The following is a 19,677-nucleotide window of genomic DNA, read 5'->3' on the forward strand; positions in this document are numbered from 1 at the left end:
CAGTTGGCTGCAACCTGCCTGTGGAGGACCGTGAATGCCATCGCTTGGCAATAGGATTTTTCTTTTGCACCAGGGGTATTTGAGCATACAATGAAAGTTAAGTCTAAAGCAAGAAACAGCAGCCAGGTTCTCACAGCCATCACTACATGGAAGGTGACAACAGACAACACGGAATGAGCAAGAGGGAGGGTGACACAGGCACCAGACACCAGGAAGCTAACTCTCAGATCCTGGCCTGTCTAGACGGGACGCCTCTTGGAGGAGGGAGGAGCTAGAGCTGATTCAAGTCCAGATTCTGGGAAGTCGGCAATGTCATCAAATGAGAGATGGAACCCAGGAAGGAAAAGGGGTTAGAGGAAGATAAGAGAGTTGTCTTTGTGACATTGTGTGGTGGCATTAAGCAGGCAACAGACGTACAGATCTGGACTTGGAGTGGGAGATGAGAGCTGGGATGGGGATTTGGGAGTTATGGAAATACTGGAAACAGCTGAGTGTGAATTGCTGAGACTGTCATGGTCTGTCTTCCTCCCACTCCTATCCTTACGGAACTACTAGGAAAACCTTCCTCAAAAGTCAATTCACCGATTCCATACCTAACATCAAGAATGTACTAACATGGGGCTTTGCCCGGCCAGCGTGGCTCAGTGGTTGAGCATCGACCTATGAACCAGGAGGTCATGGTTCGATTCCTGGTCAGGGCACACGCCCGGATTGCAGGCTCCATCCTCAGTGTGGGGCGTGTAGGAAGCATCCAATTAATAATTCTCTCTCATCATTGATGTTTCTCTCTCTTTCTCCCTCTCTCCCTTCCTCTCTGAAATTAATCAATAAATATATATTTTTTAAAAGAATATACTAACATGGGGTTTCTACATTCCACTGTAAGGATGAATCCTTGTGAACTTTTAAAATTCAAGAACTGTGCTGTTCTGTGCATATTAATAATAAGTAAGCGGATAGAACAACAGTCTCCTAGGTTCAAATCCCAAACCCTAACAAGTATTCAGCAGTGAATTCTTGGCCCTTGAAGTAAGGGCTGTTTTCATCTAAGATGTGAGAAGAAATCATAGACTTCTTTGATCTATTTGTCTTTGCCCTGGATCCTGAGATGTGCAAAGATAAATTAATCAGTGAGAATAATTACATTTATAGAAATCAAACATGAACATTTATCCGGTGTTAGATATTGCAGCAAAATCTTTCTTATCCCTCTTATTCAAAGGAGGTATCAGGCATCTATAGCTAAAAGAATGAAGGAACACAAAAGTGATTGCTAATCAGCAATGTCTTCTCCCTTATTTCTAATTCAGGGTCTCCCTTCACCCTTTTATCCATGGCTCTAAGGAGAGTACAGTCTAGAGCCAAGTGATGGTGCAGCTCTTACCTGAGGTGGGCTTCACTGTCCAGCAATTTACATCCTGTAAATCATGGTGGACTGATTGGGAGCGTTTTGGAATTTATACATCATGACTAATGATCTAATGTTGTGTTTAAAGAAGCTGACATTGTACCCAGAAAATGTTTAACAGCCACAAAGAAAATATGTAATCTGTTTTAGCCACTACATTTTCTGAGTCAGTACTTGTTATTACTATTCCTACAGGTGTTCATCTTAAACTTGGTATTAAATATTTCACAAGGTAATTTACTCAATTAACCACGGGGTTCAGGGAGCTTAGGAATCAGTTGAATAAAGACTTTATTCTAAAATAACCACTTTTTAAGTTCCCAAATAAAAATAAATCTAAGCAAACTGTTAAAATATTTTAAAAATATTTAAACAATTTCAAAGATTATCTATTTCATACTTTAAAAATATTTTTCAAGGCAATGTCTACCATTTTATACATACACAGAGATATACACATAGGTGCGCATACACACACACAGCCCTATTTAGAGACTGCTCTTATGATTATTCACTCAGATGCTTTCTTAAAAGAAACTACAGAAGCCAAATCCCAAAAATTCTTTATAGGGTTAAGTAAGAGTTGTTGGGTTGTTTCAAAAAAGCCTAAATTATCACCTTCAAAAAATTATGTTAAAAAATTGTAACTGTCTTAGAAATAATTTACCCCTACTCTATCCTCTTTTAGAACAAAAACATCATAAACACATTACCTCTTTGTTCCCAACCCTCTGCATGGCATCCCCCAGGTGAAAATAAAATCGCCCATCATCAGTGCCAGGATCCCCAGATTCTATTCCTTCCTGTAAAAAAGACAGTGTTAGCATTTATGGAAGAATACCACAGTCAATTCATTGATTTACTTAATCTTTATATACCAGTTGAAAATCGAAGAACCAGACAAATTCATCTCAACATTAAAGTTTGGCAATTAGATTACCGGTCAATATTTACAATGCAAAACCAAAAGGAGGTTTAATAATAGTTAAAATTTAACAACACAGTCATCATTAATTAACAGCAGACTAGCCCATAAAATTAGTATGATGCTTTGTGAACTGCCTCTGTGGATGTGATCATATTTCAATATCCCAAGTAATTTCTTTGGCCAGGTACCTATCACATTTATTTGGTTTTCCCAATCTAAACATTTGTCATCTAGAGGCTTGTTTAAAAATGCCTGAGCCAACATGTTTTGTTACTCATATATGTCTGAAGTGACAGAGGCCCAACTGCAAGTAATATTTTTCCCTCTCCAAACAAAAGTGCCTTCCTCACCTTTAAACAAAATATTTTATAAAACATTCGATAGGATTAAAGCTAATTGGAATCTCTGAGAATGTAACTGTTATTAAACAAGTCTTATTATAAAACACTTAGCTGATATCTATCCCCATCTCCCCCATAAGGACTGACATTGAGATTTATGTAAAAAGAAAGAGAAAATATTAAAGCAAGAAAATAAACTTTAAAAAATAAAAAAAGGACAAAGGTAAAAAAAAAATTCAATATCAAGGATTTCCTTTTAAAAATCTGCATCTTTGAGGCTTTGTCACAAGAAGCCCATTTTCCTGGGGAGAAATTTTATTTGCATAATGTTGAGAAGTAGCTGCAACAAACAGGAGAGAAGCAGAGTTGTGATCAGGGTTCTGGACTGATAGACACTCCAATCAATGTCCTCAGTTGTTAATGGAGCACCCTGCCCCCCATTTCCCCATCTCTGAAGCAGGGAGAGTCCTGCTAGGCCCTTACTGTGTCAAAGGAAACCTAAGAAAACACCTTAAGTCAGAGAAACACACATGCCCACAGAGTCGTGGCAGGGGATGGAAAAGTCTGCAGAGGCCCAGTGACAGCCAACACAGATTGTGGGGTGCACGCCCACCTCACTCCCGTGCTGGAATGTGAGCCAGATATGACCTTGTATGAGAAACCAGAAGTCTGCATAATTATATAAAATGTGCAGATTTTCAACACAGGCGAGCAATTAGAATTGTTTTTAATAAGAGTTATGTTGGCCAAATATAATGTGCAAGCTATTTGCGATCAGTGGGCTGCTATTTGGTACCTCTGATTTAAGCCCTGTGAAAGAAAGAGATCATAAAAGTATAATATACTGCTACTTAAAAAGAAAAAAAAAAGTTCACTGACATTCGATCAGCTACCTGTCCAATATGGCAGCTGCTGGCTCATGTCATTAATTTAAAATTAATTAAAATTAAAATTTCAATTCTTCAGTCATACTCGCCACATTTTAGGTACTCAGTCGCCACATGTGGCCAGTGGCTACTGGAGTGGAGTACAGAGGACATGTCCACTGTGCAGACAGTTCCACCGGTAGCCCTGAGCTAGACCAAATGTGATTCGAGCCAGCTGACCAAGATTCAACTGGATATGAGAGAAAAAAATGACAGCGTAGTTTAATCTGAGTATTTTGAGCTACCAGGCTTTTTGGAGTTTGACCTCTTCAGTGTGCATTTTTTACTTCACTTTGTATAAGCTGTCCTGAACCCTATTCAACTTAGTTTCAATCATTTAATTCATTGCCCATATTTTGAAATATTATGTCAGTAACTTTGGTCTACCTTTAAGTTTCAATACAAACTAATAACCACTTCAGTTTTAGAAATGTCTTCATAAAGTCTTCTCCAGAGAGTCACTGCTCATACAGTTGGTGTTTCTACATTGGATACTCTCATTCCTGGTGAAGGTCCACACTGGCCTATGAATGTCACGGTCAGAAGATGTACATTTTCACCATGAAAAGACTCAGGAGTGCATGCCAATCGATGTACAATGCATAGATTGACTCAGAACCATCGGAAAATGAACAAAGGGCAATGGTGGGGACAATTACCTTCAAATAGGGAATGCTTTCTGCAATCTTGTTCTGGGCCTTCAGGATAAAGCCGTAATGCACTTTAGCGAAGCCATCATTTGGCGCCACTTTCAGAACCTAAACTCAAAGAGAAAAAGAAGCTACTGTGATTGACAACAAATTCTACAAATGACTGTCAAAACAAATTCTAATTAGCTTTGCTCTACTTGGATCATGACGTTACAGCTTAAAACACTAGTGTTTAGTTTCATTGCAATATATTAAGCTTAAATGGCCTCATTTCCTCTCAACTCAATGTTTTCACACCCACACATTAGTTCTTGAAAAATGAAGGAATAAATGTGAAAAGGCAACGACTGTTAGAGTGTTACTTTAACAATGCAAATGAGCAAAACATCTGTCGATTGTTATGACTTCAACATATTTTTAGTAATCAAGAAAAACTGCTTTATATTTGCTATCTTAAAGTCAACTCTGAATGATTATACACTTCTTTACATACATGCCTTATACATTACCTTAACAGAAAACTTAGTTTGCATTTGTAATGTATCATGATCCACTGATTCAATGTAAATTTCTTGAAGGTCTAGCCATTTTCTAAAAAATATTTTTTTCATTGAATTCAGAGACTAAGGAAGAGATAGAAACATCAATGATGACAGAGACTCATTGATCGGCTGCCTCCTGCCCGCCCCCCGACTGGGGGTCAAGCCCTCAACCTGGGCATGTGCCCTGACCTGGAATCGAACCATGACCTCCTGGTTCATAGGTCAACGCTCAACCGCTGAGCCACACCGGTCAGGCTAAGGTCTAGCCATTTTTAAGGACCGAGAAAAAGAGGTGAACAAATCCAATATTCCGTGATAAAACCCAGGTAAATATTTAAAATAAATCAAATTACAGTTTATCTTATGCATTTATTATGATTAAAGATTAATTATGCAAAATGCCTCTAAATAAAAATCAGCAGGGAGAAATCAAAACAATAACATTCAACTCGGGGAGCTGCTTAAACAAACTAATTTACGGAGCAAAAGTGAAAGCCTTGATCAAAGGTTACCATCTCAGTGAAGCCTATGTCAGATATAAAACAGACCCCTCCCCCCATTACTAGTCACTTTCTAACTCCTTATCCGGACTCCTCTTTATTTGTAGCGCTTATCTCCATTGACTTATTATTTATTTCAGGGATTGTGTCTGCTGCACTCACTGCTGCTCCCCAGTGCTTAGAACAGTGCCGGCACATGGCAGGTTGTGAAGAAGTCTGCACTGACTGAGCGGATGGGTGCATGCTGCTTTCCTCCCCAACGAGAGCTCTGTGGCTGCACCTTCCCAGCACCTGTTACCAGGCTGGATGCTGAGGAAGAGCTCAACAAATGCCCCTGGAATTGAACCGGATGGAGGCCGATCGTGTTTCCGGTAGCATAACTCTGAAGGGATTATTATACGAAGCACAGCCACACAGATGACATTTCTGCTTGCTCTAGACCAGTGGTCGGCAAACTCATTAGTCAACAGAGCCAAGTATCAACAGGACAACGATTGACATTTCTTTTGAGAGCCAAATTTTTTAAACTTAAACTTCTTCTAACGCCACTTCTTCAAAATAGACTCGCCCAGGCCGTGGTATTTTGTGGAAGAGCCACACTCAAGGGGCCAAAGAGCCGCATGTGGCTCGCGAGCCGCAGTTTGCCGACCACGGCTCTAGACACACAACTGTCATCTCAAGTAATTGGCAAAGGTACTCCTTTACTAGATATTGTCGAACACACAGACCTCTTCTAGGCTCCAGACATATACACATAAATGAGATACACTCGCTTTATCAGGGAGCTCTCAGTCAAGGCAGGGAGATGGACCCATAAGCAGACAATGGTAGGCAATGTGGTAAGTGTAACTATAGCGATAAGCAGGAGGCATGCAGGGAGTATAGGGGAGGGGCACCTAGCTCCCTCTGGGGTGGGTGTGGCTGGGCCATATGTGGAAGGTGTTTAGGGATGAATAGGAGTTCATCAGGGAAAGGGAGCATGGGGGATAGAGGGCAGAAGGCAGATCACAAAAGCTCCTGTTTAGTTGCATGATCAAGATAATCTACCGGGGAGCAGAAAATTAAAAGGCTTCTGTTTGCCTGTCTTGGAAATGTACCATTTAGTATGCAGCAGGCTCCAGGGCTCTCCTCTCATCTGCATGGCAGAGTCCCACGTCCCACTGAAACACATGCGATCGAGAGGGGAGGCTGGGCGGAGGCTGCCTCCCTGATTGCTTCGCTATGATCACCCTCTGTGCTCGCTGCAGTTCACAGGCGGGTGCATGAGGGATGTGCAGGCTGTATTATCCAGCTGTAATCAACAAACTCTCAGAAAAGGACAAGTGGCTCTATAAGATCTCTAAGAATCCCAGACTGATGTTAATACTAATATAACACAAATTCTCTCTCTCATTTCTCTCTTTACACACACACACACACAACCAAAAAATGGCATAGCTGACATTTCTAGTCACAGTACAAACTGTGCATGACATTACCAGAAATTTAAAAATCATATAATCATAATAGCATTACACACTGATATTACTGAAAATATTTTTTTTCAGGGAGAATGAAAATATTGTTGGCAGTTAAATAAAGTTTTAAAAATATCAAAATATTATTTCATCTTAAAACGTATTTTGGATTAGCTTTTACAACGTCCATCATAAATTAGTACAAACACACATGCACATGCATTTCGCAGGTATTTGCTTGGATATTTTTTAATTGATTTCAGAGAGGAAGGGAGAGAGAGATAGAAACATCAATCATGAGAGAGAATCATTGATCAGCTGCCTCCTGCATGCCCCACACTGGGGATCGAGCCCGCAACCCGGGCATGTGCCCTTGACTGGAATCGAACCTGAGACCCTTCAGCCCACAGGCTGACGCTCTATTGACTGAGCCAAACCGGTGAGGGCTGCTTGAATATTTTACACTGGAATGTTACACAAGACCACTGCTTGGGTAATGGGAACCACTAAAGAGTTAAGCCAAGGATGGATGGTCAGATCTGTGACTGGTATGGATAAATGCGGATAAACAGGATAAAACTGTTTAAAATGGAGGGAATTTGAAAGATATTCAGAAAGTAAAGAGGAATTAGTGATTGAGTACCGGATTGTAGACCCTATGAGGATATGCTGTGTTTGTACCACTAGCTACCATTTCCCAGGCTACTGTGGCAGCTTACATAAAGATGTATTGAATAAGCAAAGCGATCCCTGAGTAGGAAGAATTTAGGGGGTTACTGGGGTGACATGGAGGGAGGAGGGAGGAGACAAAGGAGCATCTCCAAGAGCTGCAGCTGTGAACAACCTAAATCTAACCATTTTAAAGTTGGTCTTTGTTGAAACTAAATGCAACAAAAACCCAGAAAAGGAAAAAGTATAAATTTACTCAAAGATAAAAATCAACATGAAAAAATAGACAATTACACTATCACTTTTCTGGAAATGATCTTTGACTGAGCCATAACGTATCAGGATAAACTGTGGTTAAGGAAAGAGAATCCATTAGACACAGCTTATTAACTCTGAAGTGAAAGAAGAAATAAAAGGCAAACCGCACATGTATTTTCAGTCTATTAATATGTCTTTAAAAAGGAACCCACTCAATTGTATTAGACAACTACAGTTTAGACTTTCTGCATCCTGTTGTGCTTATTCAGATGGGATTATGATTTCAAATGTATAAACAACAGCAGGGGAATTTTATTTTTTCAAGATGAAGTAAAATGTTTAAGTATCAGATTTAGTATCAAGTAAAAAAAAAAAGTGAATGCATTCAAGGAAGATTTTGAAAAGGTAAGGAAGGAGAAATCCGTAGTGGGTGAGAGAAACTGGTATGTTTTCAGATCCTGACTAAACTTCACATATGCTTAGAACTCAGCCAATACTTGATCATGATTTTAGAAAGGAAGGAAGGATGGGAGGGGGAGGGGGGGGAGGGAGGGAGGGAGGGAGGGAGGGAGGGAAGGAGGGAGGGAGGGATGAATTCTATAATTCCATCTTATATAATGGCCGCTGGCAGTGGCAGAACAATGGGCATATTGGATATAGTTTGACAATTCTTACATTCATACAATTCTGAATCTTTGAGATGCAGCATGCATCCCCTAACCAACCAGGGCACTCAGTGTCATGTTTAGGCCATTTGCAAATACAATGCCCCACATGGACGGACGTGTTCTATGATGTGGACCAGGTATGTTAGTGGATGCAGGATCAATCCACTTTGCGTAGATACTCAAGATGCTATAAAAAGCAAAGGTCTTATTTATGTCCTCTCAGGTAGAAAAAAAAATATGATAAGGGTGAAAAGACAACGGCTCTGAAATTCAATGATTTTCAATGAAGCATTGACAGCAATAAAAGGAAGAAAGCACCACTTTATGAGTGGACCAGTCCCCAGACTGGGGCTGAACTCACTACACTGCACTTGCCAGCATTTTAAAAACAGAAGAAATCCTACTGACTATCCCTGAAGAGTAGCGTTTTGATGTAAAGAGCACCAGCTGGAAACCCACAGACAGATGTGTTCACCTCTCTTACTGAGACATTAACTTTCCCCAGCTTCAGAGCTCGTTGGGTATCCTGTTTACTCCATACCAAGTGAACTCCCTGATTGCTTAAAGGAGTCACAGTTTTCTAGATTTTAGAGTTACTTGTGACCTAGAGGTTATTTATGAAAACGTCCATTACAAGGTAGAAATCCTTTCAAAGGCATCGTTGCTAGAGGAACAGAGTCAGTGCCCTCTGAGAGGTGAGTCATTTACTCCACATGCCTGCCAGAAGCCAATTCCAGTATGTCAGCAGAGCTGAATCATCTGGAGGTGGCTGACGGCATTTCTCCAAACCTGAAAAGGATGCATAAAATGATTGCTTGCTGCCAGACAGCTGAGGGCATCTTAATCTACATGTTATTGCCTCCTACTGGCCAAACATCTGAACAGCCAAAGGCAGTTTCTCCCAAACCTGATAATCTGACAATGGATTTGTGTACTAAACCCTGGCCTTTGAAGTGTATATTTACCTTGCCTTAGGACAATTTGTGTTAATAAAAAGCAAGGGGTCCTGAGACAAGGAGAACTTGGTTTCTTTAGCCAAGCTCTTCTGGCCCCCAAATGCCTTTCAAAATTATGTTTCGTCTCTGGACTCTTTATTAATTTATGCACAGCACCTTCTCCAGATTTCTGAACCCTTCTAGATGCTGGATCAAGAGCACCGGCATTACATGCCCAAGAAATTCATGCTCTGTAGCCCGAAACACTTCAGTTCCTCTTCCAGCATAGAGCACACTTTTAGAAAGGCTGTTTGTGGACCAATAAAGATGAAGTTTGAAAGTACCACAATTATAGGTTGAAGGTTTTGATGTACCAAGTGTCAACTAAACTCTAAAATCTTCTGATCAAGGGGAAAAAGATGATGTGAAAACAATACTAAGAAGATGTCAACTATCATAATACATGCCATTTAACTTTATATATATAAAACCCTAATATGCAAATAGACCGAACTGCAGAACGGAACAACCAGTCGCTATGACGTGCGCTGACCACCAGGGGGCGTGCGTGGAACATGGCGGGCATCAGCAGCAGGCAGCAGAGCACGGAACATGGTGGGCATCGGCCATGGCGGGACGGTGGGGCAGGTGAGCAGGGGTGCCAGACCAAGGCTGGGCACCAGTTGCTGTCATCAGGGCAAGCCTCTGGTGGTTACTGAAAATTCTTTGCTCCCGTGTGCCGTGGTCCCGCTGGGCACTCACACCTGCTGCCAGCACCAGCCCTGCTCGCAACTGCTGCCAGCGCCTGGTGCTGGCCCCAATTGTTCGGCGCCCCTGTGCGCCACAGTCCCACCGGACGCTTGCACATGCTGTCGGCACCGGCCCCACACGCACCCACAGCCAGTGCTGGTCCCGATCACTCAGTGCCGTCAGTGGGTGCAAGTGGCGGCTGCCAGCCCCGATCGCCCCTGTGGGCTTCTCCACCTCCCCTGCTCCTGAGGGATGGTCAGGGCCAGCAGCCACCTTTTGCACCCACCGCCAGCACCAGCCCCACTTGCACCTGCAGCCAGCGCTGCCGCTCACACCCGCTGCTGGTGCTCACACCCGCTGCCGGTGCCTGGCGCTAGCCCCAGATCGCTCGGCGCTGTCAGCGGGTGCGATGCTGCTGCCCAATTGTCCCTGAGGGCTTCTCCACCTCCCCTGCTCCTGAGGGGTGACCGGGGCAGTAGCAGCCGCCGCTCGCACCCACTGACAGCGCCGGCCCCACTCGCACCTGATACTGGTGCTGGCCCCAATCGCTCCGTGCCGGCAGCAGGTGCAAGCGGGGCCTGTGCCGTCAGTGCGTGGGAGCAGTGGCGGTGGGAGCGGGGCTGCCGGCAGACAGGGTATCGGGAGCCACGGTGGGGGCACAGAGGATGGGCCAAGACCCGCCCCTGTGCCCACTGCAGCCTCGCGGCCCACAGTTCCTTTCAAGGTGCATGAATTCATGCACTGGGCCCCTAGTTTAAAATAAAGAGAATGAGAGATTGGGTGTATTAAATGTAATTTACAAATAACGTTAGAACATCATGTTCAAAATAATTTGATGTACTTAACAGAAGACTGCTGCTTGCTCACCTTTTCATAAACCTTCTTGGCATTCTCATTATCTCCCATCAGCAGGTAACCCACTCCGAGGTCATTCTTTAAGGAAGTGTCATCAGGAAATAGTTGAACTAATTTCTGAAGTGTAGCAAGAGAGCCTCTCATGTGACCTGATTTGGTGGGAAGAGAAAAAAAAAATCCAATAGAAATAAAAACAGATTATGTACACTTTTATAGTGAGACTAAAATCAAGACAGACTATTCACTGGAGCTGGAAGACCAGCTTAAATCCGACTCTTATATATGGATGGCTAAGTACCTATTAGGATTTCATCATGCAGTTGCAACAGTATCTCCTATAGAAACTAAATATAATACTGATTATAAACACTCTAAAGACATCCTTGTGTGCCCACCACCCAAACTCAAATCTTCTCCTGTCACCATATATCATAACATAGAAACCCTCACCTGAAACCTATATCATATTAACCAATGTTCCCCCAATAAATTTAATAAAAAAGGAACAACAAAGACCTTCCTATTTCCTAATTTCATTAACATTTGCTTTTTTATATCAAATTCAGTCTTAAGAAAGTTTCCGTTACCAATTCCTTGTAAAAGAAAGTTTTACTGAGATTTTTTTGTTTATTACGATTAACTTTAAAATTATGAATAGAGAACAAGTTAAAAATCTAACTGATTTTGGGGTCTAGCATCCTGTGTGGAGCTTGAAGAGGCCCGGAGGTACCCTGCTGACATTGTTTCCAATGACGAGTGTCTTCATCTCCAGGTGAGGACCTATTCACTCAGCAAAGGAGACATCATCCAGTGTTATGGGACCCTCTGCTGGACGACAGGATGCTACGCATGCGTGAGTCATGGAAACCCTAGCTTCAATTCATTTTTAAGGCCATCTGACGGCAATTAAAAATTTCTGGGGCCAATTGGCATTACTTCTTGCTGAAGTTGGGAAGACACACTGAGTATGAGAAAATGTGCAAAATAAGACTAGTATACATGACACACTTAATTACCTAAAGGGCTCAGGTGCTCACAAACTGAATATTAGCCACGAGCATTTAGGACCATCAATAGCTAATGCCCCACCAGCAGATAAAACATTGGGCACAAAACATCACCAATCTGTCCGAGGCTGGCTCCCCATTGCTGGCCAAGCTGGGATGGGTTTGCTCAGCTATTCATTCTTTCACTGACAAGTCTGACTCAGTATCCTTCCTGTCCCCCAACAGCCCAGACTAATGTCACACATTTCTTCTGTTTCTGAACTTCCCCTATTAATCACTATAAAGCCCGAGGTGAAAATCCCTCCTGCTGCCACCCTCCCCGCATTCCTTCCACTCTGCATCGTGGCACCCTATTCCACTGGGGGTGAACTTCGCCCCTGCATCCCCTTCACTGACATCTTCTGCCACAGTCCCTCCTCACAGAGCCTCCTTCTCACTCAGGGGAAGAGACTAAGAAAGACTGCCGTGGAAGAGGGCTAGCTTTATTCCTAGGCCCTCTCTCCCCCAGGGCTGGGACTAGCATAAGGCAGGTGAGGCACCAAAGTTCAAGAGGGTGCCCCGAATTCAGTAATCTAGAGGAGTGATTTTTATGTATTTCTTTTAAAATATCAAAATTAATGTAAAAATCTATGATGAACAAAACATCAAAAATGTAAGGAGCAAATCAGTAACCAATGCCATACTGGAGTCTGAGGCAAGAGGACAGCTCAGTCACACTGACGTGGCACCCAACACGAGTGCCTCCACCTGAGTCCCAGCCTTGCCTCCTCCACCTGTGTGTGTGTCGTATTCTTTTCTTCCCCTGAACGGATCTTTAGGAATGTAAGTTTAATTGACCAGTCCTTCTGTTTTTAATCATCACCTGGATCACCTTCTATCAGAGATTTTTGTCATCTACCAAAGGGACATACGACCTTTAATTCCACCCCTCAGCAGCTGATAAAAGGGTCATTTTGTCTTGAATATTACTTATATGAGCCTCTCCTAGTGGCGTCGATAATTCGTTCATGTAAGTGACCCAGCCAGCCTAGCACCCACCTTAGCATGGACTGAGGTTCTTCCTTCCCGGTTTACATGTTAGGAGGGAGAGGACCACAGCCTGGCAATAATGAAGGGAGGTTACAGCCAGTCTTACTGCCTCGGCTCCGGGAGCCTGGGTCACGCAGAGAATATGCTTTATGCTGCTCTTTTCAAAGCACTTCGTGATTTAAAAAAAAAAAATTTTTTCTAAAGTTTTCCTTACTATAGAGTCAAACCTTACAAGGAAAATTTTAGAGTGCCTAAAACTCTTAATATTCCTCTACAAAAATGGCCCCACTGATCATTTTAACCTTCATGCATCAGGCTGTTCTAGTTTAAGAGAGAAGAGATTTGGCGTGACAGCAAGAGATTTTTATTCTAGACCTATTCATTTATTAGCGATAACTCCTTAGGCAAATTATTCAGCCTCTTAGCCTCCGATTGACCTCCGTTTTAAAATGGGTGGGGTGGGGTGAGGAGGGAGGGGCGGTAAAAATAGCATCGGCATCTTTGTAACGATCAAGGTTGGGATTTCTATTTCAGTCTAAGAAACAGTCGGGTAAATGATCCGAAATTAGTTCTGGGAATCAGGTTTCCTTCCATGTAACTAGATTCTTCTAAGAGCACCCAGGCTCAGCAAGGTAAAAGCATGGCCTATGTGACTGAATTAACTTCTCTTCTTCCATCTCACCTAGAAATTGTTGTCTGTCTGACCGCCGCTTCAAACTCAGCTTCACCAGGTCGGCGGGGACCTCGGGCAGGCTGGCCACCTCTTGGTAGGTCTCGATGGCCCTGCGCAGCACCTCATTGCTCCTCCTCTTCTCAGCCAAATCGTCTTCACACTAAAGGAAGTCCCACACTGAATACATGTCCCGTGACAAGGAATACTTATAATCACCCAAGATACTCATGAGAAGTGAACTTTTGTATGGGCTTTAAAAATAATTCAAGACAGGTTAAAGTTTTCTCTTTATCAAGAAATAAAAAATAAACAAAGGAAAGCAATACAACATGTTATTTTAATAATATGAAGAAAAGTTAGCTATTAAGCTACAGGCAAGAAAGAATATAAAAAGAAAACGAGCCGAAACCGGTTTGGCTCAGTGGATAGAGCGTCGGTCTGCGGACTGAAAGGTCCCAGGTTCGATTCCGGTCAAGGGCATGTACATTGGTTGCGGGCACATCCCCGGCGCGGGGTGTGCAGGAGGCAGCTGGTCGATGTTTCTCTCTCATCGATGTTTCTGACTCTCTATCCCTCTCCCTTCCTCTCTGTAAAAAAATCAATAAAATATATTTTAAAAAAAGGAAGAAAAAAAAAAAAGAAAACGAGACTAATATATACTAGGATTGATGGTGATTTATATCATGTTGTATACTAACATTATACAGACAGGTCTCCGGTCCACTATTCCTGGTCTTCCATCAGTTCATTCATTCATTCATTCATTCATTCATTCATTCCACAGCTATTTTCTGGGAGTCAGGCTCTGTTCCACGCACAGGGAACTGAACACTGGTTCCAGGGCATTGCCATTGTAAAGCCTTTTAGTGACTCAACCCATCTAACTTTCCTAGGAGATGTGTCATTATCTGCCTCAGAGACATTAATGGTTCGTGTAAGAGAATAATGGGAACTGAGTTTATAACCTAAGATTTGGTGTCTGATGTTCAGAGAACGTAGTCAAAATTTATTTTCACAGTGACCCAAAGAATGGGATTGCTATTTCAGAAATGATTCATACTGTAATTTGTATTTAACTTAATATTGCCAAGCTTTTAAAATTTGTTGGGATGTGCTAAAGTAATTATATAATCTGCTAATGAAGAATGAAAAAGTCATCATTTATTCAGGCCGGAGTGGCTCAGTTGGTTAAGCATCTTCTTGTGCACCAAAAGGTTGCCAGGCAACAGATTGATGTTTCTCTCTCACAAGGATGTTTCTCCCTGTCTCTCTCCCTCCCGCTCCCGCTCCCCCGTCTCTCTCTCCCTCTCTCTCTCCCCATCCTCCTTCCTTACTCTGACCATGTCCTTGGTAAGAATTAAAAAAAAAAAATCTAGCTTCCGTTGAACTTTTGTTTTTAAAATTCCTATGCATTTGAAAGTTCCTTTAAATTATTCTATTAAAATGTAATTTAACATGCCTAAAATTTACATTATGTCACAATACATAAATATCAGTAACACCTTATAGCATAATAGCTTAGAGATTAAAAAAAATTTGCCTGAGGCCTAAATCTCAAATTCCTACTGTTACATGTGGATGCAAATATAGCAATCACCACGTGTAAAAATTCGTGCATTTATTTGGATTTTGGTATCCATAATTAATACTACATATTGAGAAACATTCTAAATCACACAGCATTCCTGCCATAATTTAATTATCATTTGCACCAATCTTCTCCCTAGTTAATATGCTTTCCTCAACCAAATGACTATCAATATCAGTGACATCACTTATTTCAATGGTCATGAGCTTCAGGAAACACATCTCCTCTGGTTGAACAGCAATACAGTTTGGCAATTTGGCAGGATTACTGACCAGATTCATTTACAAAAAGGATACAGCTGCTATCTGCTAAACCTGGTAGGTAACGTGGACAAGAGGAATTTATTTGCATTAATTTTTGATAACCTTAATTCATTAAACTTTAACTGATACATTTTCAATGGTAAGAAGAATTTGAGCGTCTGGATCTTGAGTGGTCGCCACCTTTAGTTCAGAGCAAAACATACTTGTTTTGTCCATGAATGTGTGAATTCCTGTGTGAGTGTCACACATCAGTCACTGCCCTCCCTCCCTCCGGCGGGGTGCTGCTAGCTCCTCTGTGTCTGGAGTATTTTGGTAGCTCTGCACCTGCTGTTTCCCAGCAGGGCTGAGAATCAATCTCCAGCTACCAGGTAGGGCCTTCACTGCCCGACACGTGTATGTCAGCCCTGGCTTTCACCCTGAGTTCTAGACTCCATGAATCCAGGGTTCTACTTAACACGCCCACTTGACTGTCTAACAGGCATCACAAACTTAGCAGGACCAAAATCAAATTTTTTATTTTGTACCACCCCAAGCCTGTCCCTCTACCAATCTTCCTCTATCCTCTCCTCAGCTGGCCAAACCAGAAACCCAGGCTCATCCTGGAATCCCCTCTTTCTGTGACCTTACAGCTAAACCCATCAAGTCCTTCCAGCTCTGCCCTCAGCCCAGCTCCCCATCTCCACGGCCATGACCACAGTCTGAGCCACGGCATCTCCAGTGCACCTGCAATAGTCTCCTATTCTTGCTTCTGTGTTTGCCTTCATCATCCATTCTCCACCCAGCAACCACAACAAAGTTTATGAAAAAGGAAAATAGAGTCACATCCATGCAAAAGCCCTCCAATAAACCCTCCTGTGGCTTCCCAAGTGCATAGAAGATGCAACCCGTGAGGCCCTGGCCTCACCTGTCCCACTTCACTGTCCCTCCGCAGCCCTCCGTTCTGTCCTAGAGTGTATGCCTCCCTGCACCACAGCCTTTGCCCTGCTGCTCCCTCTGTCCCGTCAGCTCCTTCCACAACCTTGTCTCCTCTCAGCCACTTGTCCCTCCCTAGCGAGGCCTTTTCTGATCACCTGATCTGAAGTGCTGCCTGCCCTGTCACATGACCTGCAGCCCCCAAATCTTAACAGGTGCGCTCTTTATCCCATTCCCTTCTTTTCTTATGGCATGTATTATGTCAGAGGATCTAATATTGATTTTTAACACTTTGTAATATTCTCCGAATATACATTTAGTATTTATAAAGACCTTCAGGGCTTTGCTCAAATGTCACCTCTTCGGGAGAGCCTTCCCTGCCCCCTATCCCATATTTCATCTCCTCGCACGTCCAGTGCTGTTCTCTGCGTTATGCTGTTTCTCCTTAGCACTCACCACTAGCAGGCGTATACATTTACACATTTGTCTCATGCACTGTCTCTGCCGTTACAATAAGCATCCATGTTCTGTTGACAGCTGCATCTTGCAGTGCCTAAACAGGGCCTGGCATATCGTGGGTTTTCACTAAATAATTTGAGTAACTTTTAAAATGTCTTCCACTGGAATACAAGACCCACCAGGACAGAGACCTCTGGAGAGCCCGTGACAATCGCAGCGCCCAAACAGGGTGTGGCACTGCGGGGTTATGCAGCTACAGGTGAAGGTGGGAAAGCTGCACGGAATGAGGAGCTGAACGATGGAGAAAGTCCGATAGGAACGGAGACGGTGGGCGCGGGAGACAGCGGGGAGGGAGCTGGAGAGAAAGAAGCCAACTGGAAGAAACTATAGAGAACATAAGTATATTCCCTTTTATAGTTTGAAAGTCTTTCCTAAGCACACTTGCAACCTCTCATTATAAAACTGAGGTTCTTAAAAGCTCTCAGGAGCCTAATGTGAAAATTATATGGTGGGTCTAAATGGGATGGAATGGAAGGGTGATGGGAAATCAATGACCAAAGTGTTATTCTTCATTTTCATTTCAAAATCACAGAGATGCCATACTGGGGGGGGAGAGGGGGGGCGCTTGAAGGAAGCAGGGGTGAAGGAAGGGGGGGAAGAAATGTTTCTAAATTCAGCTTTACACAGCAGCAATAATTAATTGTCTTATTTAAAACAGTATTTCTTGCTTGAGTTTGTGCATATGCATGAGAAATTGATTCTGTATAAAAGTTAGAAGGGAAAAAGAAAATGCAAATAGTGGGCGACCAGAAATCCAATTATACAGAACACAAGGACATCACCCACAATTATCTAAGTTGAAGGGTTCTAAAATACCTGTGCCTTCCCATATCTCGCCCGTGGACTCTGGGGGTATTTACGAATTAGTTCTTCAAATGCAGTCACTGCTTCCTCAATTTTTCCCTGTTAGGAAGAGATCATTACATAAACACAATAAATTCAAATGCACAATGCTGTTCAATACAGTTATTAAATATTCACCAAGTAATTCTGTCAACATTTCCTGGACTCCATTCTGAGTTTAAAAGTCAGTTTTATCTAAGATTTTTAAAACATTAACTGTATTTTGGAAACATAAAACTAGAAATGCACATAAATATACTTTATCTCTTAAAAGACGGAAAGAAACATGACAAATGTAATATGAGTCTTCTTTAAAAGAAATTGCATTTTCCCTCTATCTGTTTCCTACATGCATTCTTAAAGAAAATATTTAGGTTTTAAGTTGGGGGAAAATACTGCTGGCAGCTAGACTGTCTTGGGTCTGTGATGAGAAGTCGGAAGCACCTGGGAAAATGGCGGGGCATAAGGATGCAGGATGCGAGGGCCAGGTGACCGTGGTTCCGGTCACCCATTGGACATCAGGGCTGATTTGGCCCATCTGGCTGCCTGCAGTGCCTTGCTGCCTCTGTGTCATGGGACCTCTCCCAGGGCTCACATGGGTCCTTAAGGAGACGGGCCGAGCACCCGCGATAGGTCTCTGACCACCACCGCAGAGAAAGGAACAGAGGATGCGCAGCAGGTACACAGGTGAGGGTCTTGGCCCAGGGCCGAGGAGCCCTCTCCCCATCCCACTCCATCAGCACCGTTCCACAGGGTCACACACACATGTCCTGGCATCTAACAGAAGCAGCAGGTCTAGGATATTTGGAGCCACGGGATAGAGGCAGAGTTCAACTTTCCCAGACGCTCAGCTGCCTATAAATGGATAAATCCATTCAGTCCACATGTAAATGCAACCTCACTGTGGTTTCTGTGTGTTTGCCCCTCACTGAGTGGGTTCTCACACCTCACAGTGTGGCTGTGCAAAGCAAACTGTACGGCCCACCAACTGCTACTTCCACCTACTTCCAGAAGACAGCTTGCCTGCTACAGTTCCTCACAATCATTCCTTTACCCAGACATCGTGGAAGGAGGGTTCCTTTACCCTCTCACAGGCCATCAGTGGCACTGAGGGCTGGTGAGAAATAGGAGCACAGTGCGGTGGCTCTGAGAGCAGGCCCGGAGCCAGGCTGACGGGTGAGAGTCACTTGGAAGGTGTGTGACCTAAGACAGGTAGCTGATGACTTTGCCTTGCGTGCCTCATCTGTTCAATGGGGATCGTGAAGGCCCTTGACTACCTTGTGGGGCTGCTGTCAAGGCCAAATCCGAAAACATACGGAGTGCTTGTAGACAAGCCTATATGTCTACAAACACAGAAAGCACTGAACAATGTCACCTGTTATTATTGTTATTGTCGTTATTATGATGATGATGATCGTTACTGTGCTGTGTGAAGGACGTGTGTGCCAGCACAAGATAATGGGGAGCATCCCAGATTAGTCTCTTACCTGATAAGACAGGCAGGTTAATGCAGAGTAAATGAGGACTTGGATGTAGCGCTAAATCAAGCCAGGATCACATTCTCTAAGTTATATTTATTGTCAGAAGTAATTGTATCACTATTTAAAATCTGCTCTCCCTCTCACAGTATTAATTTTTTTGAGCAGTATTAGGTTCACAGCAAAACAGAGAGGAGAGAATATAGAGACTTCACATATGCCCCGGAGCCCAAGATAAGCACAGATCAACACCCTGCACCTGAGGGGCACACTGGTTACCACCAATGAACCTACACTGACACGGCATCACCCCCCAAAGTCCAGGATGTACCTTAGGGTTCACTGTTGGTGTTGCACATTCTAGGGGTTTAGATTAAAAGATAAATGCACACGGTCTGTATCCACCATTATAGTATCATGCAGAGTAGTTTCACAGCCCTACCATTTTTCTACGAGTTGCCTATTCATGCCTCTCCCC

At 43.1% G+C, this 19,677-nt stretch overlaps 1 protein-coding gene across 2 annotated transcripts in view; it reads right to left on the minus strand.

The window, feature by feature from the left end:
* Positions 1–19,677, minus strand: part of ASPH (aspartate beta-hydroxylase) — a 167,610-nt gene that overhangs the window by 20,116 nt on the left and 127,817 nt on the right. For both annotated transcript variants that reach the window (XM_028147947.2, XM_028147943.2), the window contains 5 exons: positions 17,695–17,781; positions 13,606–13,756; positions 10,900–11,036; positions 4,263–4,361; positions 2,122–2,211 (listed from right to left, as the gene is read on the minus strand). In XM_028147947.2, coding sequence (XP_028003748.2) covers positions 2,122–2,211; positions 4,263–4,361; positions 10,900–11,036; positions 13,606–13,756; positions 17,695–17,781 — 564 coding nt within the window. The remainder of the gene's footprint in view (positions 1–2,121; positions 2,212–4,262; positions 4,362–10,899; positions 11,037–13,605; positions 13,757–17,694; positions 17,782–19,677) is intronic.

The sequence above is a fragment of the Eptesicus fuscus genome, chromosome 19, assembly GCF_027574615.1.
Source record: "Eptesicus fuscus isolate TK198812 chromosome 19, DD_ASM_mEF_20220401, whole genome shotgun sequence".
Taxonomy (NCBI): Eukaryota; Metazoa; Chordata; class Mammalia; order Chiroptera; family Vespertilionidae; genus Eptesicus; species Eptesicus fuscus.